The sequence below is a fragment of the Copadichromis virginalis genome, linkage group LG15 (assembly GCF_057382275.1).
Source record: "Copadichromis virginalis isolate Kocher_CV1m ecotype Utaka linkage group LG15, C_Virginalis_male_GT1.1, whole genome shotgun sequence".
NCBI classification, from domain to species: domain Eukaryota; kingdom Metazoa; phylum Chordata; class Actinopteri; order Cichliformes; family Cichlidae; genus Copadichromis; species Copadichromis virginalis.
This window is the reverse complement of record NC_140632.1, coordinates 27,256,663-27,278,105: the sequence shown is the minus strand read 5'-3', so window position 1 is coordinate 27,278,105 and position 21,443 is coordinate 27,256,663. Positions and strand designations below refer to the sequence as shown.

Here is a 21,443-nt window from a genome sequence, read left to right as displayed (position 1 = left end):
GACAGACGAGCTCTACAGAGGGTTGTGCGGTCAGCTGAGCGCACCATCCGCTCCGAGCTCCCTGACCTGCACTCAATCTACAGCAGGCGGTGCTGGACCAAGGCCAGGAAGATCGTGAAGGACCTCAGCCATCCCAACAACAGACTGTTCTCTCTGTTGAGGTCAGGAAAGCGATTCCGCTCCCTGAAGACCAACACAGAGAGACTGAGGAGGAGCTTCTTCCCGCAGGCGATACGGTCTCTCAATCACACCACCACACAGTACTGACCCACACATATAGTTCTTACACACACACTGGACATTCTGGACATTGTTTTCACTTCATCACTTAAATCACTTTAAGCATATTTGCACTGCACAAGACATAATGTGGATTGCACAACACTGGACATTATATTCTTCATTTCCGGTTAATACTTGTACAGCTGCTGTTATTGTATATATATTTATTTATATTTCTTCATACATTCTTATATAGTTCTATATTGTGTATTTTGTTGTACAGTTATTTTATTTTCAACTTTAATTTATATATTTTATCTTATTCTTTCCCAGTTAAATTTACCCTTCATTCTAATTTGTGTTGTACAGTTATTTCATTTTTAACCTTAATTTATATTTTATTCCTTCCTAGTTAAATTTACCCTTTTTAATTTTTCATATTTATTTCCTATCTTATTCATAGCCTTTTCCTTTTTTGTTTTCTTTAGGTCACGAGCAGTTGTCCAAGCATTTCACTACATATCGTACTGTGTATGACTGTGTACGTGACAAATAAAATTTGAATTTGAATTTGAAAGTCTAAAACCTGAACACCTGCACGGGAACAATGCGAGGCTTTTAATCTAAAAGGTCTTTTGCAAGAAACCAGATGAGCAGGCAGGTGGCATTAACCTGGAAAGAGTTTATATGCTGTGCTTTCTGAGCTCAGAGACCAGCAGCGCCTCGACCTGACAGGAAGTGCACACAGAAACCTTGCTGACATCACAAACTGATGCAGTCACTTCGGCGCCACTGAGAGGTGAGCGAGGGTTAGATCAGTCAGTCACAGGAAGCTCCGCCCAGAATCCTTGCTCTTTATGATTGTGTTTCCCTTTTAAACACTTTGTTCTCCTGCAGGTCCAGTCCTGTCGCCACAGAAACAAGTCCTGACCCATGTACCTGGAACCATAGAAGAAGAATAAAATAATAAATGATATTTAAAAAAGACCTTAAATCCCACAACATAAAAACATTTCGACCAATGAAATGCTTTAGAGTGAAGGACAGCAGTGAATCGCCGCTGACGTGGATTTATGCACAGCTGCAGGTGAGCTCACCTCACTGAAGGATGCATTTTTTCTTTTTCTTCAAACGCTTTCTTCCTGTGTGACCACTGCCTTCTGGAGATCAAAGAGAGGATAAAATTGGTCGGTTTCTAGATATAAAGCTTATTTCATCATAAACACTAAAGGATGTTCTATCATCGTCTTGATGCGACCTTACAGCCTGAGCCTCAGCTCACCATGTCACAGGAAACACTAATGTTCAGGAACAGGAAGTGACCTCATAGACTCAGAGCTACAACACAACAGCCACACTGACCCGGCTACATCACCATGGTATGGCAATCTCGACTCCACTCAACTGCAATCTGCGGCCGAGTCTCCGTCACTCTGCTGCAAACACTGAACACAACTTGGGCTACGTCCACACGCACACAGGTATTTTTGAAAACGCAGATTTTTCTATGCGTTTGCACCTTTCGTCCACACGTAAACGGCGTTTTTGGTCACTGAAAACAAAGATTTTTAAAAACTCCGGCCAGGGTGGATATTTTTGAAAACTCCGTTTTTGCATTTACGTGTGGACAAGAAAAACAGAGAAAACGCAGCGTCAAAGGTGTGCGCATTTTTTGACGTCACAGTGTGCGCCACGTTATTGTTTCGGTGACATGAATTTCTACAATACTGTTACTGTTAATTGTAGTCTCTGCAGTGTTTACATGCTTACATATACACACAGTTACTGTCACTCCACACATACGACTCAGTTCTGCTTCTATGCCCCAGCTTTGTTTACTTTTTCCCACCGAGGCTTCTAGACTTCTGATTGGCCAACATTTCTGCACGGTTAGGAATATATCGCTACCTGTTGCTTTGGCATGTTCCTAGCAGCGTTTTCCTTCATTTCTGCCTTTACGTGTGGACGGGATTATTTTTTTAAAACGAAAACGGAAAATCTCCGTTTTCAAAAATACCCGTGTACGTGTGGATGTAGCCTTGATCTGTGTGGGTGGGCTGTGGGACAGGAAGCATTAAAATTTCCATGTTTCAGAAACAAACAGCAGCACTGAGCGTGCTCAAAGCCTGAAGCAGAGAGCACAGCGCCTCACTCTACCTGCCGGGCTGGTGTCTAAGGTGTTCGATGCGTTCTGGGGAGCAGAATCTTCCGGGTTAGGATCTTTGCTCCTGTTGACCTGGGTCACATCCTGCTGACTAGCTGCGTGCTGGACTTCCTGCTGCGCCGGTCCGGTGTCCACTTCAGACTCCGGACCCTGGACCTCAGCTGCAGGGGGTTCACCGAGGGCCTGGAGCTCTGAGGCAGCTCTGTCTGGCTCTGGTTCTGGTCTGGTTCCAGCAGGTGGATGTGTGGGAGTCCGGACCTCCTCCCGAGGCTTCTCGGGCAAATCTGGCTTGTCTTGGGCCGCTGACATCTGCGTGACCCCGGGGTGACCTGAAAAGGAGAACTTGGGTCAAACGAGCAGTGGTGACAAGAAAGTCTGCAGAAGTCCTGCCAGGCTCTCACCTTCGACCCCACCGTCCGGCTCTGCCCGTGGCCTTGTCTTCCTCAGCCTGCAGCCCTTCCTGATCTCGGCCAGCAGGTTGTCGACGATGCATCCTTCGTCCCAATTGGCCATGTCCGTCCTAACTGCAGCACAGAAACACGTTCCCCTGTGAGCTTAGCGCACATGTCACAAACAACAGGTGAAAGCTGTCACTGCGTCACCTGACAGCCTCATAGGTACAGCAGCATTTAATCTTTACAAACTTCCTTCTCGTCCTGATGCTGTCACATCATTTCCTTTAAATATTCAGCTGCTGATAAACTGTTGCAGAGAAATGTTGCTGATGTCAGCTATTGATTCTCGACCTGTCAGTCACCGGCCCTTCACATGTCTCACCTGTTCTCCACTTGCCCTCCACTTGTACTTGACCTGTCCTTCACCTGCCACACCTGGAGAGACAGGTGAGGGACACCTTAAGGAGGGAGGATTTAAGGTGAAATGATGGTGTCTGACTTACTGATCTTTCTGGTGGGGGCTTCTTCTCTCAGTTTCCTCCCTTCGTCCAACCTCTTCTCCTGCTCCCTGTGACCTTCGTTCTCCTGATGGAAGAATAAAAGGAACACACAGTTCAAACTTCAACAGGCTAACCGGCCCCCCAGAGAGGGCGGAGCTTAACATTTACAGGGAAACAGGACTAATGTGTGGCAGCTACCACACTTTGTCACGGTTGAAGTCAGAGCCGATTGGCTGGCTGAGACACAGTTTAAATGACACATGCAAACGTGCGGCAGGGTATGAGTCCTGCAGACTGAGCCGCACTGCGATTGGCCGCTGACCTTGAGGGTTCGAAGGAAGAGGTCTCTGAATGTCTTGATGGTGCTGAAGAGCTCTTCGAGAGAGAAGCTGCTGCTGTCCTCACAGAGGTAGGCGGACAGGTGCTTCCTCTGCTCCTCCACAGATGACAGCAGGAGTTGCAGCTGCTCAACAGCCTGCAGGCTCTCCTGGTAACACCACATAAGAACAACAGGTAAGTTCACCTGGAAGAGCAGGTCTGTCCCACTAAAACGGTGTCAGTTAGTGCACAGACTGGATTTATCTGCCCGTAAAGGTGACAGCCTCATCCCGAGTGACTCACCTGTACGGTGGACAGGTACTGCTCCTTCATGTCAGATGAGGAGGAAACGCTCCTCTCTGAGTTTTTCAGCCGTTTGTTTAGAGTGTTTGTTTCAGACTGAATAGAGTCCAAGCTGAGCCTGCAGGTGGAGTCAGAGGGCAACATTTAACACCGCTGCAGGCGAAACACCTGAGCTACCACGTCACAGACTCCGCCCAGCAGTCTGTACGTGACTGAACTCTTATATGTGTTTACCCAGCAGCCTTTGCACAGATCTCCAGTTCATCGGGCAGGTTGAGCAGGTCGGGGTGATTCTCTTCAACCTCCTAAGGGTCACAAACAGCAGCAACTGAAATATTATGAGAATACTGCAGTATTCCCCAGTATTCGTAGTATTCCCAGCATTACCCGCAGGATGTGGTGCAGCAGCGTGACTCTCGACTTGTTGGCTTTGGTTTCGGTCAGTTTGAGCAGAGTGCTGATCTTAAAGCCTTCAGCATTCCCTGTGCGAGTTCCCTGATGGACCATACATCACATGACAAAATCAGACTACCAGCCTTTAGATTTTATTTCAGCTAAATAACAGACTGATTTATGATTTGGCAACTAAATGAACTGTCTTGGTAGACAGTCTCTGTTGGTAGATTTGTGCTGAGCTAATAGTTGGTGCTGAGTCACACCTGCCTGAATGTGCAAACAAACAAAAACAAAAAAAACAAACAAAACACTCCTCGGATGAACTGTTAGTGCAATCAACCTCACAGCTGTGATATTACTGCTTAGATAACTTCATAAAAACTTCATCAGAGGCTCAAGTTAGCTGATGTGAAGTCCAGCAGTTGCTAGCAGCCCACTCCACAGCAGAGACACGGACATGACTTATTTTTCTTGCACGAAAGGACAAGCATCATGGTGCAGTGGAACCAGCATCCAGGACATAAACAGCTGCATTATACTGCTAACATCTGCACAGACAGCATGTTAATGCTAAGCTAGCCAAGAACTTAAGGCCCTTTCACATAGGATGCGGCACACTGACCGCTAGCTTGTTCTCCACCTGTCTCGCTTAGCGTAAAGGACCCAAACTCTGTGTTGTGCTGGCCGATGCGCTCTGCTTGGAAGTCTTTTTTTTGTTACCACTCTACGAGTCTGTATTAAACCTATATCTCTCTGACTTTGTGTCCTTCACAAGAGTTTGTGTTGAATTGTGTTCAAATTTTTAATTTTAAAAAAAAAAAAAAAAAAAAAAAAAAAAATCGCTCATTCATATAGATGAAAGCTTTCAACTATCCAGACTAGTGAAGAGTGTGTCGTCCCCAGAGCTGTTAAGAGGCTCTGGAGGTCCCCATACATGCACATAAACCTGTGTGAAAAAGTTCACAGAACTCTGATACGCACTGATACGAATGTTTTCCTTCATCGTGTGATGGAATTTAGTGCAGTGGTAGTCTTCGATTCTATTGGTCGTGTGACACAGCGCACATGCCGAGTACTCCTCACTGACGTGCTGCACTGTACTTGGCGCAGCGGGAAACTATTACTGTGCGGTGCAGCAGTGGAAACACATGTGCTTCACAGCGCTGCACGTGTAAATGTAGTCTCAGGTCTACACTGGTCACTGATGATCATGTAACGCTGCTTCAGGTTGGACGGGCATATGGCAGACTGCAAAGCAACAAGTGATGTGTAATAGATTACTTTTTCTGAGTAACGACCCCAACACTGGTCAGAGTTTGTGTTTGAGTTTGTTTGTGTGGTTTGAGTCTTCGGGAAGAGAACTGCTTTAGGACCGTCACTGAGCATGCCACACAAAGTAATCAGATTACAAGGAGTAAAAGAAAAAAAGATTCTCACATAGTTGAGAAAGTTTCCGACACTCAGGATTAGTTTACAGAAGACTGGCAGCCGAGCGCTCTCCTTCACACCTGCACACAAAACAACACACACAAACAGAAACAAGAACACCACCACAGCAGCCAAACGTGCGTGTGCAGCCAGTGTGTTTGTTGTGTAGCTGCTGTGTGTTTGTCATGTGTATACACACTCTCATAGTCTCCAACACACAGCTGCTCTCCTCACACAGCAACATACACTCAATCCTCAGAGAGTAACTGCAACACACACACACACACACACACACACACACACACACACACACACACACACCATACACTCAATCCTCAGAGAGTAACTGCAACACACACACACACACACACACACACACACTGCGAGTGAGTGGACCTGTGGTGAGCTGTGCTTATTTATCTGTGCTTGATGTGTGCTGCAGCTGGCGCTGTCCTCACACCTGGGCAGATCAATGAGCTGCAGGTAAAACTGATCTGCTGATGCCAACTTGTCCCGCTCTGCCAGATGAGACTTCAGGTTCCCTACCTGAGGAGGGAAAGATGAGATACAGGTCAAGTACAGGTGAAAGACAACTGAAGCACAGGTGAGGGGCAGGTGAGAGACAGGTGGAGAACAGGTGAAGCGCAGGTGACCTCTGCTCTGACCTCATGTTTCTCTGGGAGGAGTTTAATGAACTGTTTCAGGGCCTCGACATCAAACTTTGATTGGTCTCCTCTTCGGATGAGATCCACAAAGTCCTCGTGGGAACTGCAGGTGAGACAGGTCAGGTGATACAGGGGTGGTGATGTCACAGCACAGATGTTTTTAATTGGCTGCAAGACTCAGAAAAAGAACAGTCACCATTTGAAGTGCTTGAGGAAGATGTGGAGGTTAAGGCTCTTCTTGGCGTCGATGAAGGACACCTGTGGACAGAATTGAACATGTGGATGTGAAAAAGGTAAAACCTGTAACGCCACACCTGTAAGGTGAAGACAGAGAAAGCTACGGCACCTCTTTGGGCTCCGTCTTTGACTTGGTTCTGGTCTTGGTCTCAGTCGGAGGGAGACTGAAGAGCTGCTCAATGCTGCAGTAATCTGGCTCCATGGAGTCCAAAGATGTCGACGTCCACAGAGACTCGTGGCCTGTGGACAGAGTGACGTCAGCTTGGATGAATCCTGCACCTGACCTGGGCCAACACCAGGCCTCACCTGACACCAGTCTGGATGGAAGTTTCTGCCAGTTCAGCTTCTTCATCCGCAGTGTTGGGCAGGGGGTGTGGCTTGAATTAGGAGCAGAGCTGCTATATAACCTGCCCAGACTTTGAACTGTCTCAGCTCTGATGTCACCTGGAGGAGAGGGGGGGAGTGGAGGTCCAGCACCAGGTAAGGGTGGGGGTGGAGGGGGAGGAGCCATAGCACCAGGTAAGGGTGGGGGTGGAGGGGGTGGAGGGAGAGGAGCCATAGCACCAGGCAAGGGTGTGGGCGGCAGTGGAGGGGGTGGAAGGGGAAGAGTCATAGCACCGGGTAAGGGAGGAGGTAGAGGGGGGGCATAGGAAGTGGGAAGAGCCGGAGGCAGTGCTGCTGCAGTGGGGGCTGTTGGAGCATCTTTGGTGAGTGCCTCTGATTGGCTGGGAGGACTGTCTGGTAGTCTAGTCTGGACCGCCCTGTCGATGGCAAGATTGGGTGAGTAAGTCTTTCGGGGGAGGAGCTTCTCCAGCAGGTGATCTGCAGAGTCTACCTCAGCTGCGATCAAGAAAAACAGAGCCGGTGAATTCACCTTCGCCTGATCCTGTGAAATGCCCTCAGCTTTGATCATACTCTGCCTGCTGTCATTTATACAAACTGACATAAAACAGGGCCTGCATCTGAACCTTAAGGGACTCTTTACAGGGGTCATCGTTTATATAGAGAGGACACTTCTACAAAGAGGCGGAATCAGAGCTGGACCCAGTGATCTGTTGTTGGATGCGCCCCCATACTTACCATCCTGAGCCAGCAGGGTGGCTCGATCCATCAGCAGCTCCAGAGCACACCAGACCTCAGCTCTGTCTGGACCCACCAGCAACAAGGCCTGAAGGATGGACAGCAGCTGCACGGAGGATGGATGGCTGGACACCTGAACGCAGAGAGGGTCAGGACAGGTTATTTTGGCTACGTTCACATTGCAGGTGTTAATGCTCAATTCCAAATTTTTGACCAAATCCGATTTTTTTTGTCTGCTTGTTCACACTACAAATAAAATGCGACAGCAAACACGCCCTAGTGTGAACCCTCGAAGCGGCCCGCATGCGCAAAAGAAGACGTCACACACAACGCGCTCTGTTTAGACCCAGAGCAAATAATATTGTTTGACTGATGGCCCTTAATATAAAGACTTCGGACTTTACGTTTCCCAATTTTTGCTTTAAGTTATTTTGTTATTTACATAATAATGTAGATAACCTAATAATTATCCTTATTGCTGTTTTAGAGAGGAGCAGTGCTTCAAAGAATAGTTGCAGATTTCTGTCAAAATCTGCAGATTATACAGTACAAATAAAATGTTCACGTTGTCTTTCCAACAGTTTCATTAACATCTACACTGGATGGCCAGGAAGCGTTCGCGATGTCATCTCCGGCGCTAATAATTGGCGTCTGTCTTGTGTCAGTGACGTACAAGACGGATTTAATGCGACGTGACCATTCAAACAGCAGTCGCTTTCTAAAACATCGGATATGTATTGGATTCAGTACCACATACGAAAGTGACCCAGATCGGATTTGAAAATATCGGATTTATTCCGTTCACACTGTCATACCATGGTCGGGTATGGGTCGCATAGGGTCAAAAAAAAAAAAAAAAAAAAAAAAAAAAAATCGGATTTGATGTGCTTTCGACTGCAGTTTGAACGTAGCGTCTGTCTCCTTACATTTCTATCATTGAAAAGAGAACTACCAGCAGTGTCACTTTCACAGATGCTGCACCAATCGCTCTGAAGGTGACAGTGTTGGCTTCTGTAGTTTAAACCAGTGTTTCCCAATCTTTTGGAGCCACGGTACATATTTCACGTTAGAAAAATAACACAACCTACCACCAAACAAAAATGTCACAAAAAGAATATTGATAATTTTTCCCCGCGCACCAGGTATAGCAGAATTGGTTCAGTTTGTTTAGATGTATCTGTCCCACTGCGCAAGTGTCCAGTGAAGGGGGGCATGGCTACGCACAGGCGGGAAGGGGAAGTAGGAGTTTTTTGGAGTGTCCGTTTTTTCTTGTGTGGAGGAACGAAAGAAGGCAACCATTCAAGTTGGAGTTAACATACCAGTTGTGTGATTATTGGACTAACAAGTTTGTCCCCAATCTACCCTTTTTTTGCTTTCTTCTGACCACTACTAATGCTAGGGCCTTCGTCTGGGTCGGAATTTTCTCAAAGACCCAGGTCAGACTCACTATTTTTCTTTTCAAATATTTATTTATTGCTATTACGTGCTGCGTCGTTTCACTCACAGCATGACTATTATATAAGTAAGTAAGTAAGTAAAATTTATTTATATAGTACATTTCACAGATAAAAATCACAAAGTGCTTTACAATAAGATCAGACATACAAGTTAAAATTAATTAAAAGCCCGTTTGTATAAAAATGTCTTCAGCTGCTTTTTAAAGGAGTCAGTAGAGCCTAGACAGCGTAAAGACAACGGCAGAGAGTTCAACAGCCTATGTGCCAGTGCCTGAAAAGCCCGATCCCCACGTGTTTTAAACCTAGTACGTGGGACCACCAGTAGCCTCTGACTTGAAGACCTAAGTGCTCGGGATGAAGCACGAGGTTTCAGCAGGTCAGAGATATACTGGGGAGCTTCACCGTGCAGAGCTCTAAAAGTTACAACTAAAATTTTAAAATGAACCCTAAAATTTACAGGCAACCAATGAAGAGAAGCCAAAACTGGAGTAATGTGTGACCTCTTGTTTGCACCAGTTAAAAGTCTTGCCGCTGCATTCTGTACAGACTGAAGGCGATCCAGAGCTGATTTGCTGAGACACGTAAAAAGACCGTTACAATAATCCAAACGAGAAGAGATAAAAGCATGAAGAATCATCTCAAGTTCTGCCTTTGACACCAGTAGCCTGAGTTTAGAAATGTTTCTTAGATGATAAAAACAGTTCCGGGTAAGTTGTTTAGAGTGTTTCTCAAGAGACATTGAACTGTCAAATATAACACCTAAGTTTCTGAGACTCGACTGAAATGAAGGGTCTAAAAAACTGATATGCTGCCTAATTTCTGAGAGCATGTGATCAGGTGCAATAATCAAAGTTTCTGGTTTATCTGCATTTAACTGAAGGAAATTGTCATTTAACCATTGTTTGATTTCTGACAGACAATTATTTAAACAAGACAATTTATACAACTCAGAAGCTTTGAAAGAACAGTACAACTGAATGTCATCAGCATAGAGATGATAAGAAATATTATTGTAACGTCTGATAATGTGGCCTAGAGGGAGTATATACAGCAAAAAGAGAATAGGACCTAAAACAGATCCTTGAGGTACCCCAGAAGACAGAACTGATGTTTCTGACAGCACATGATTTACACGGACAGTAAAGGATCTCTCAGATAGATACGACATAAACCATTTTAAAACAACACCAGTAATCCCAAACAAGTCCTTCAGCCTATTTATCATGATGCTGTGATCAACAGTATCAAAAGCAGAGCTGAGATCCAACATAACCAGAACAGTGTACTCTCCAGAGTCTGCTGCCATCAGAATGTCACTAGACACTTTAAGCAAAGCGGTTTCAGTGGAGTGCAATTTGCAGAAACCAGACTGGAAAATGTCCAGAACATTGTTCTTTTCCAAAAAGTTGTTAAGTTGTTCTGCAACTGTTTTTTCCAAGATCTTTGACACCAATGGTAATTTTAATATTGGCCTGTAACTGCTTGGAAGAGATGGATCTAAATTTGGTTTCTTTAATATTGGTTCAACAATAGCTTGTTTAAAATAGCTGGGAACTGAGCCAGTATAAAGAGAAGTATTAATTATTTCCAGAATACAGAGGCCAATAGAAATCAAACACACTAATGAAAAATGATGGAGGAAGTACATCAAGGTGGCTTGAAGTCAGTTTCATTCGACCAAGCAGAGCACTGATGTCCTGTAAGGTAACAGGAGTAAAAGAGGACCAGGTATCAGAGGTAAGCAACGTGTCAGTGTGATACTGAGAGGATGATGGAGAAATATTAGACCTGACAGCAGCGACCTATAATTTCTTCTTCATGTTCTTCTGTTTTACTGGCAGTCGGCAACCAATTTAATTAGAGCAGGTAGTTGTACTCCCCTCTAGTGGAAGATAATGTAATTGTTATGCCCATTACTCAAGCCAATCGCTTAGAGCAGCGGTCCCCAACCTTTTTTGCGCCACGGACTGGTTTATGCCCGACAATATTTTCACGGACCGGCCTTTAAGGTGTCGCGGATAAATACAACAAAATAAAACTAGTACCGGTACCGAAAAAAAAAGAGGATTTATTCATAACACATGTGAAAAGACCCAGGAAAACCGAGTTAACGATAACAAAATAACGCTGAAAACCGATAAAAACCCTGAAAACCATACATTTCACACCTGAGCCTCTACTCTCGCGGCCCGGTACCAAACGACTCACGGACCGGTACAAGGCCCGGGGGTTGGGGACCGCTGGCTTAGAGTACCAATTGGGTGGAATAAGGTAATCTTCCACGGCACACCTTTGTGCCGCGGCACAGTGGTTGGGAAACATTGGTTTAAACGTTCCAGCTTGAGTCGCATCACTCTTTAAACTGTGGTTACCATGGTGTAGAGCATTGTGAAGACCTGCTGGTGGCTGCTCATATCAATCCCTCCGTACAGCCTCTCCATCTCCTCCATGTCCTCCGACAGAGAGTCTTCAAACACGTCACACTGGATGTTCAGGTCCTTGTCCTGCGTCTCCCTGCACACACAGACAGGAAACTGATTGGAAACACGATTGATTATTGATTAATAACTGATGTAAGCAAAGTGAGAATGAAGCCAGTACCTGAGCCTGGGGAGCAGGTCCAGCAGCTGCAGACCTAAAAATCACAGACACATATATCACTTCTTATTTTGGTCAAGCAGCAGGACACACTCACACCATGACGACCTCTGAGGGTCTGACACTCGAGCCCTCAGCGAGACCTGACTCCAGGAAAGCCTCCGTACAGGGATGTGATGTCACACTGTGACAGATATCAAGCTCCTCCTACACATAACTCTGATAACAGTTTAATTCAACTTTATTTATACATCGCCAAATCACAACAACAGTCACATCAAGGTCTTTCTGTTGTGAGGTAAAGACCCTACAACATGATGAAAACAGTGATGTCAGCAATGACATCATGATGATGATGTCAGGGGTGATGTCAGAGTGGTGATAAACAGTTTGTTTTACCGATGAACTCCTGCCGCACCCGGTGCCTCCTCCTCAGCTCCTCCTCCTGCAGCACGAGGACGTTGACCACACTTAGCAGCGTCACCATGTAGGGGATGTTGTTGGTGGCGTGAAGCTCATTCATGATCACGCTGAAGCGATACTGCTGCTTCTTCAGGCTCTGAATACAGACACAGGAAGTGACAGGTCAGAGGACGGACACAGTTCGTTTACACCTTCATTAAACACAACTTCCTGCTTCAGTCTGACTGAAGTGTGATGATTAAACACTCCTAATAGCGGTGTGTGTGCGTGTGTGTACATGTTATGTTTAGACAACTTTGTGAGGACAGAAAATTGGCATGCCACTATACTTGTGGGGACCAACAGCCCTTATGGGGACAAAGTGCCCATCCCCACAAGTTTGAAGACGTGTCTGAGGCTTAAAATGTGGTTTTAGTGTCAGGGTTACAGTTAGGTTATGGTTAGGCATTCATTTTTGATGGTTAGGGTAAGCAGCTAGGGAAAGGGTTATGTCAATGAGATGTCCTCACTGAGATAATAAAACGAGTGTGTGTGTGCAGACGTGTGGTATCCCATGATTCCATGCTGTAAGTTCAGAGCCTGTGAGAACAGGCTGGGCGGGGACGATAAGATCTGCAGCGTCTGAGGCTCAGCTGTTTGTTGTGGTGTATCTGCAGTCACGCCCTGATGGTACACAGACCACGTCGTCGTTGCTCTCACCTGGCAGCGAGGAGCTGTGGTGGAGCTTTGTGAGCTATCTGCTGACTTAGGTAATCAGCCAGTGGCTTTCAGTTTGAGCTGTTCTGCTTGTTGTGTTAGCCTTGAAACTAAGTGAAACTGACTCGCACTTCCTTTTGCTAACGTCATGCCGATAAAGCTTTTCAAACCGACCCAAATGGCCTGCTCATGTCTCCCCATCCAGCTCATGCGACATCTGTTGGTTTGTCCATCAAGCAGGTAAACATGCCCCTCTAAACAAATGAAATCAGCCAAGAGAGCCTCTGAAAGTGACCTGGACCTACAGCAACATTTAACTGTTAATATGACTGAGCGCCAACTGTCCTGACTGCCATCGTGAGGCAGAGTTCAGATTACTTAAACTGATCTCATGAAATCACAAATCACCTCAGAGGAGACAGAGAAGGAAGGGAAAAAAGGAAAAAGGAAGGACAGGAAGGAAATAAAGAGAGAGGAGGAAGTGGACGAGGACATGAGCATACCTTGTAGTTGTCGAGTGCATCGAAGGCGAGGTGGTGTCCCCGAGGGTCGAAGACGGCAAGAGCAGCCACCAGCTGGAACAGCTGCATCTTCACCATGACATTGGACGTGTCAAGAGCTGAGGGCATATAGGAGGAGGTGGAGTTACCGCTTTCATAAGTAATGACTCGGAGTCGTCATCTTCACCTCACAGGTACACCGGCTACCTGCTGAGTCTACCTGTTGCTCAGGGTAGCGTGTAAATATGATTTTAAGGTGGTTTTAAGGCAGATCTGCTTCATTCTAACTTTCTGGTCCTCCACCCACCTTGAGCCAGCATCCTGACGTAGCCCTCATTGTCCAGGATGAAATGCAGCCCTGCGGACGAGTTCATGATGGCCTGGACACAGCTGACGCAGGTGAGCTGCAGCAGAGCATTGGCGATGCGGGCGCAGCCGCGGCCCGACAGACGCTCCAGCGCCTCCAGCAGGAGGTCCAAACCCTGTAGTTCAAGAAACTGCACCATCCATGACTGATTACTCACCTCCAGCCGCCGCTGCAGACCCGAGTAGTTCACCACTGTGGGAACCTGGAGGGGCAGAGTGACCATCGGTCAGAGCTGTGAGACGCCTTCTCCTTCCCCTGGCAGGACTCCTGAGGTTCTGCTTCTTTCCTACCTGCAGCAGTCGGATGCAGAGCTCGGGGTCAGCGTTCTCCAGATTGGCCTCCACCTTGCCGTCAGTGACTGTGGCGAGGCCTCTGGTCAACTGGTCCTTTACCGCCCCCCATTTGGTACTGGTTGCCATGATGACAGGCCAAAGGTTTTACCGATGTTTGAGCTGATGAGGGTTAAAACAGATACAGGTAATCAATCACAAACAATCAATGACATCATCATCTTAACGTCCATGACAAGCAGACCTGACACAAGCGATGACATCACGCCCGTGTCAGCCTGCCTTGGGCTCACAGTTTCACATTCATTAACATGTCTCTGAGTCACAAACTGAGCTCCTCCAGTGGACGCCTTTATCTGCTCAGGAGATCAGGGTCCTATACTGTGATTGGACTCCATTTGGCTTTAGTTGTGTCATAAATTATTATTTGAATTATATTCTTGACCGAAAACTCGAGTCCACTTCTGATGTGGACCAGTTTTAACTTGGTTTTATTCAGCTCCAAATCAAAGCTCCAAATCACAACAACAGTCACCTTGAGATGCTGTACTGTCTTTGTACTCTCAACAACCATATGAGTAAGAAGTTTTATGACAGTGGCAAGGAAAACCTCAATTTTAACAGGAAGAAACCTCCAGCAGAGCCAGGCTCAGACCGGTTTGGGGTGAGGGAAGGAAGACAGAACAAAGGCACTCTGTGGAATGCATGAATAACAAGAAACAGAGAAAAAGAAGAAGAATGCAGTGAATCAGGCTGAAGGATCAGCTGATTAACAGACTGATAATAAAGCACATGATTGGCTCCAGTAACAGAAAAATAAACACGAAGCGCTCACAGCTATCGTGGCTGTGATTTGGAAAGTGAATGAATCAGACTGAAGGCTACGTGAATCCTGCACTCAGTGTGTTGCAGAGTCTTCATCAGTGAAGAAGAGTGACTGCACATCACAGCGTGGTGGGTGAAATATGTCAGCTATGTGGTATTTCTGGTATTCAGTGCGTTTGCATGTCCTGACAGCTGAGCACACTCGCCACATTAACGCGCCGCTGTGAGAAAACCTGAACTTTAAACTTGAAAGGTGGAGTAGGTCAGTCACATGGTCAAAGGGTGTTTCCAGAGGCCTGGATTCAAATCTCCCCCGGGGCATTAGAGTTGTTCCAGTATCGGGAAAAACTGAGGGATGATCCTTTAAACCTGAAGCTCAGGTGTTTGTCATCATTTAACAACTTAAACAGACCTTTCACTGTACACATGCGCATATCTGTCAGTGGTACACCCTCACAGAAGAACAAATGCATTGATCTCAGTGCTGATGGATCAATACAGTGATTGGATAGGAGCAGACCCGCATGCTCCGATTCAAAGGTTCAAAAGTTTAAACATAGTTGTGGCTAAAAACCGCTGACAGGTCGAGCTGTGCCTGCCAAACCGGACGCCCTTCAAAATTAATCGAATTTAGTGTCTGAGCTTCAGTTCACTCGGTGCTGTGGTGGGTTCGGCTCGGCAACACCGGCCGGAGGACGGAGCAGCTTCAGCCGCTCCGCTGCTCCCACAGGTACAGGTGTATTTCACCGGGAACAGAAGAAGCTCATCACACAAACTTACCTGGAATCTGTCAGCAGGTCACTGAAAAGTTTTGGCTCACGAGCTGCTTCGTGTTTCCGTTAAAGAGACAGAGAGGCGGTAAGCTCGTGTCCTTATTGCAAACCCCGAGGGGGCAGCAGGCTCCCGCGGTCCCCGCTGAAGCTTCCAGAAACTCGGACAAAGTCTGAAGGACGGCTCGGTGTCTGCGAGAGTCTCCGCGCGAGCCTGTGGGCGGGGTCAGAGGGTCACAGTGCCAGCCGCCGATAGCGGGCGCATGCGCATAACTTCATTTCTGTTGCAGACAGTGGCGGTCCTAGCCTGTTTGGCACCCTGGGCGAACCCCCCCCCCCCCCCCCCCACACACACACACACACACACAAAACATATTAAGGATTGTACATTAACACAAAACTCTTGTCGGAACCGTACTGAATTTCACCTGAGAAACACACACACACACACGAAGAGAGAGAGAGTATGCATACAGGGAGTGCAGAATTATTAGGCAAGTTGTATTTTTGAGGAATAATTTTATTATTGAACAACAACCATGTTCTCAATGAACCCAAAAAACTCATTAATATCAAAGCTGAATGTTTTTGGAAGTAGTTTTTAGTTTTAGCTATTTTAGGGGGATATCTGTGTGTGCAGGTGACTATTACTGTGCATAATTATTAGGCAACTTAACAAAAAACAAATATATACCCATTTCAATTATTTATTTTTACCAGTGACACCAATATAACATCTCCACATTCACAAATATACATTTCTGACATTCAAAAACAAAACAAAAACAAATCAGCGACCAATATAGCCACCTTTCTTTGCAAGGACACTAAAAGGCCTGCCATCCATGGATTCTGTCAGTGTTTTGATCTGTTCACCATCAACATTGCATGCAGCAGCAACCACAGCCTCCCAGACACTGTTCAGAGAGGTGTACTGTTTTCCCTCCTTGTAAATCTCACATTTGATGATGGACCACAGGTTCTCAATGGGGTTCAGATCAGGTGAACAAGGTGGCCATGTCATTAGTTTTTCTTCTTTTATACCCTTTCTTGCCAGCCACGCTGTGGAGTACTTGGACGCGTATGATGGAGCATTGTCCTGCATGAAAATCATGTTTTTCTTGAAGGATGCAGACTTCTTCCTGTACCACTGCTTGAAGAAGGTGTCTTCCAGAAACTGGCAGTAGGACTGGGAGTTGAGCTTGACTCCATCCTCAACCCGAAAAGGCCCCATAAGCTCATCTTTGATGATACCAGCCCAAACCATTCCCATTGATTTTAGGGTTCGTTTTAAGGTCCTTTTATTGGTTTTTAAATCTTTAAATGGTCTGGCCCCTGTGTACTTATCTGACTTGCTGAAGCCACATGTTCCTCCTCGCTCGCTCCGTTCAGCTGAGCAGCTGCTGCTGTCGGTCCCTAAGTCGCGGCTGAAATGCAGAGGAGACCGTGCCTTTTCAATTGCGGCTCCGATGCTCTGGAATAACCTTCCCCTCCAAATTAGACAAGCGTCATCAGTGCAGGTCTTTAAGTCCAGATTGAAAACCTATTTTTATTCCCTGGCTTTTAACTCTGTAGGAAACTGACACCTTCTTATTTATTTTATTGTTTGTAATGATTTTATGGTATTTTTAATTTGGTTGTTGTTTTGATCTGTGTTGTTCAGCACTTTGGTCTGCCTGGTGTGTTCTTAAAGTGCTATACAAATAAACGATGATGATGATGAAACCAGTACTCCACCTCCACCTTGCTGGCGTCTGAGTCGGACTGGAGCTCTCTGCCCTTTACCAATCCAGCCACGGGCCCATCCATCTGGCCCATCAAGACTCACTCTCATTTCATCAGTCCATAAAACCTTAGAAAAATCAGTCTTGAGATATTTCTTGGCCCAGTCTTGACGTTTCAGCTTGTGTGTCTTGTTCAGTGGTGGTCGTCTTTCAGCCTTTCTTACCTTGGCCATGTCTCTGAGTATTGCACACCTTGTGCTTTTGGGCACTCCAGTGATGTTGCAGCTCTGAAATATGGCCAAACTGGTGGCAAGTGGCATCTTGGCAGCTGCACGCTTGACTTTTCTCAGTTCATGGGCAGTTATTTTGTGCCTTGGTTTTTCCACACGCTTCTTGCGACCCTGTTGACTATTTTGAATGAAACGCTTGATTGTTCGATGATCACGCTTCAGAAGCTTTGCAATTTTGAGACTGCTGCATCCCTCTGCAAGATATCTCACTATTTTTGACTTTTCTGAGCCTGTCAAGCCACACACCTGCTGCTGGTCAGGCCTCGTCGGGGGAGCTACTTAGGAGAGTCTTGGAGCTCCCACCGACGCGGGATCATTGCGTGAGACTCCGCGTTAGTCATCCTGTTGAGCTGCACCACCCTGAAAGTAAAATACAGCACTGGTTGTTGTTTTTGGCAGTCTGATGGGGTGTTTAAACATGCATGTGTGTTAACAGTGTCAGCAGATACTAGTCATTTATTATATGAGGGGTTATGTGGACCTGGTCGTCTATACTCCTCACATAGGTCTTTAGGTCACTCTTTAGCATAATGGCCTATTTTTCCACACCTGTAACACTCATCCCTGTTCCTTTGTCCTCTCCGGGGTGGCCAATTACTTCTGCCCCCCCTGACTCCTCCTCTAACTCCTCCTCGGCCTCTGCCACGTCTAGTCTGTCCCTGAAAAAATACCTGAGACTCTTCATCAACATAAAATGTGGCAACATTTGGTGTATTTTGCAATTTTTTCTTTTTGCCCTTAATCACATCCTGTGCATGCCTTGCCCAGTTCATACATTGAGTAACTCCATCTGTGGTGTGATTTACATTTTGTTTTCTAATAAAATCTGCAATGGGTGGGTGGAACCCACTCATTAAGGCATGTTTCAGCTGCTGTTGATAGGGGCCTGCTGCGTCAGGATTCTCTTCAAGTCCACTAGGCCTCTCAAACACTTCCTCTAATCTACCCCTATACTCATGAACATCCTCTCCTTCCTTCTGTGTGCATTGTGAGATTTTGGTGTAGTCTGCAGTTGTTCTAAAAGGATCTCTGAGACGATCGTACACTCCATTAATTTGGACAATGAGACCTGCATCTCCATAGGGCAAGGTGTTATCACCTGGCCCTTTACCTGTGTACTGTCCTCTGACACGAGTCCAATTATAAGTTAGACATCTCCTAAAAGTAATCTCAGTTTCCTGTCCATTTAGACGGTATGAAGAACAAAGCTGTCTGTGTCGAGCTATGAACTCATCAACATTGGTCAATGGGTCTCCAAGACTTTTACAAGCTTCAGCACATTCAGACTCGGTCCATGGCTGGTAAACATGAATAGTGCGGCTGTTATCCCCATCCACTCCAAAATGTGGGTTAGCAACCTCTACCATAGGGTAAGTGCTCACCTCACGGAATGGATCAGGAGAAAAACTTTCTTCATCTTCATACTCTGAGGCTGAAACACCATATATTTTTTTGTCTTGTGTCAGGGATGGATATGTGGTTGCAACATTTGTGTTCACTAATCTTACTTTCTGTTTCCTGCTGATAGGTTTGTAGCTTGTACCTATCCGCTGGAACGTTGAAGACAATATAATTACACTGCAAAGCAAGACACAAGTAGGCAAAGTTCTTCAAAGTTCTTCATGTTACTCGTGCACCATCTCACCCTCACCATCTCACCCTCAACGTCGCAAAGACAAAGGAGTTGATAGTGGACTTCCGGAGGTGCAGAGAAGTACACACCCCCATCACCATCAGCGGCGCTGCTGTGGAGAGAGTGAGCAGCTTCCGGTTCCTTGGTGTACACCTGGCTGAGGATCTTACGTGGTCAGTACACACAAACAAAACAGTGAAGAAGGCGCAGCAGCGCCTCTTCTTTCTCAGGAGACTGAAAAGATTCGGCATGAGCCCCCGCATCCTCAGGACCTTCTATCACTGTGCCATTGAGAGCATCCTCACTGGATGCATCACCACCTGGTATGGCAACAGCACCGCCTACAACTGCAAAGCTCTCCAGCGAGTAGTGCGGTGCTCTGAACGGATAATTGGAGGTGAGCTTCCCTCCCTCCAAGACATCTACAGGAAGCGGTGCCTGAGGAAAGCGGGGAGGATCATCAAGGACTCCAGTCACCCCAGCCATAAACTGTTCAGACTACTTCCATCAGGAAGGAGGTTCTGCAGCATCTGGTCCCGTACCAGCAGACTGAGAGACAGCTTCTTCCACCAGGCCATCAGACTGCTGAACACTTCATAGACACCTCAGCTTCACTACTGGAACTTTAACATTATGCACTCCATACTGTACAGTAATGCAACTGTTTTGCATATGTCTCAACTCTGTATATTTTATTTTATATATTTTATTTATTGTTTACTCTATTTAATTTGTAAAATATGTGTACACACACACACACACACACACAGACACACACACACACACACACACACACACACACGTAGAAAAATATTTAGTATACACATCCAGAAATGCATATACTATTATATATTGTACATATATTATTAGTTTCAGATGTAGCCATTCTTGTATTTTGCTTGTTTACATTATTGTATTTGCACAACTCTGTTGCTTGTGAAGCTCGCACACAAGAATTTCACTCACATGTGCTGTACCAATGTACCTGCACATGTGATGTGACAATAAAAGTGATTTGATTTGATTTTGATTTGCTTTGCACGGGAGAAAACCGGACAGACGCCGTTCCCTCGTCTGACCCCAGTTGCTCTCGTCCGTTCTCCCGTACCACTGTTCTTTTATTGAGGTTACATGAATATGCATAGGTTCATTAACATATGACGTCTACATACACACAAAGAGTACCTTGCCTGTGTATGTGTGTGTGTGTGTGAGGTCAAGATGTGACCCTGTGAAGACTCTGGTGCTAGCTGGTGCCAGGACGTCTGGGTCCATCTAACAAAAGGCTCTTATACTTAAACAGATATACGTGTGTTTGCTAAACCATATATCAGCAAGAGAAGATACGACCTCTCCTAGGAGGTGTGATCTATGCCAGAACACTCTGTAGAGGGAGTGAACGCACTCCCCCTTCATGCTACACAGAGCTGTTACAGACCTCCTAGGATGAGACATTCTTTCAATCTACAAATGATTATACACTTCTAAGCATATGTGGGTAAATATTTCTAAGCATAAATGACAATCAACAATACAAATCTAACATTTCCCCCCTTTTTGACCTTTATGCTTGAAAAGTTCCCAGTTACGAATACCTCATGTCTGTCAGTTTCAATGCAAACATTTTTATACTCAGCATATGTCAAATCACCCTAAATTACTGAAAAAATACACAGTTTAACAAATGTATTAGCAGTTATCCCATTCCTCATTGATCTCATCCAATGGCAAACTGCATCCTACGAGCAAACAAAGAAATTGTTAATTTAATAGTGAAAATAAGAAGTAACATTTTCAAAAACATCTCAGCTTGGTGATGCTTCCTCCGGGTGTGCAAATCACATGTCTCTGCAGAGTGGTTTGAGTTCTGCAGGGCGTCATGAATGTCTCTTCCAGTTGTTTCCATCATTGTCCATAGGACCAGAGTCCAAATGTATGTAGAATAAACATCCAAACATACCAGTTGGTTTTGTTGTTTGTCAACATGGGTCTCAGCTATTTCCAAAGCTGCAGACCTCATAGGAAACTGCTGTCATCACCACCATAGCTTCTGGTTCCTGTGCTTTTCACAGAATCATGATGTCTTCCTTAGACTCCCTCTGCGTTGTCGATGGAGCTTGGCACGCTCCCCTCATCCTTCAGGTGCCCGTCTGTTGTCCACA

At 45.8% G+C, this 21,443-nt stretch overlaps 1 protein-coding gene and 1 long non-coding RNA gene across 2 annotated transcripts; one reads left to right on the top strand and one right to left on the bottom strand.

Annotated features, from left to right (window-relative positions):
- Positions 1-426: 426 nt before the first annotated feature.
- Positions 427-15,853, bottom strand: LOC146692628 (inverted formin-2-like). Its single transcript, XM_085432793.1, has 24 exons — positions 15,645-15,853; positions 14,040-14,201; positions 13,690-13,951; positions 13,386-13,501; positions 12,163-12,322; positions 11,767-11,800; positions 11,538-11,679; positions 7,709-7,841; positions 6,935-7,468; positions 6,738-6,868; positions 6,588-6,649; positions 6,392-6,494; positions 6,187-6,272; positions 5,903-5,992; positions 5,736-5,817; positions 4,290-4,397; positions 4,137-4,207; positions 3,903-4,020; positions 3,604-3,768; positions 3,285-3,366; positions 2,788-2,910; positions 2,380-2,715; positions 1,320-1,382; positions 427-1,161 (listed from the first exon to the last, which is right to left on the bottom strand). The coding sequence occupies exons 2-23, from the start codon at positions 14,166-14,168 to the stop codon at positions 1,321-1,323; spliced, it is 3,129 nt and encodes a 1,042-aa protein (XP_085288919.1). The 5' UTR covers positions 14,169-14,201; positions 15,645-15,853; the 3' UTR covers positions 427-1,161; position 1,320.
- A 2,943-nt stretch (positions 15,854-18,796) lies between these two features.
- Positions 18,797-20,305, top strand: LOC146692627 (uncharacterized). Its single transcript, XR_014915254.1, has 2 exons — positions 18,797-19,018; positions 19,177-20,305. It is a non-coding gene; the product is annotated as an uncharacterized LOC146692627 (long non-coding RNA).
- The last annotated feature ends 1,138 nt before the right edge of the window (positions 20,306-21,443 follow it).

Coding starts and splice junctions, on each gene's coding strand:
- LOC146692628 (XM_085432793.1), bottom strand. CDS start 14,168: ATGGCAACCAGTACCAAATGGGGGGCGGTAAAGGACCAGTTGACCAGA. Junction 13,952..14,039: donor TCTGCATCCGACTGCTGCAG/GTAGGAAAGAAG, acceptor CTGCCCCTCCAG/GTTCCCACAGTGGTGAACTA. Junction 3,769..3,902: donor AGTACCTGTCCACCGTACAG/GTGAGTCACTCG, acceptor TGGTGTTACCAG/GAGAGCCTGCAGGCTGTTGA.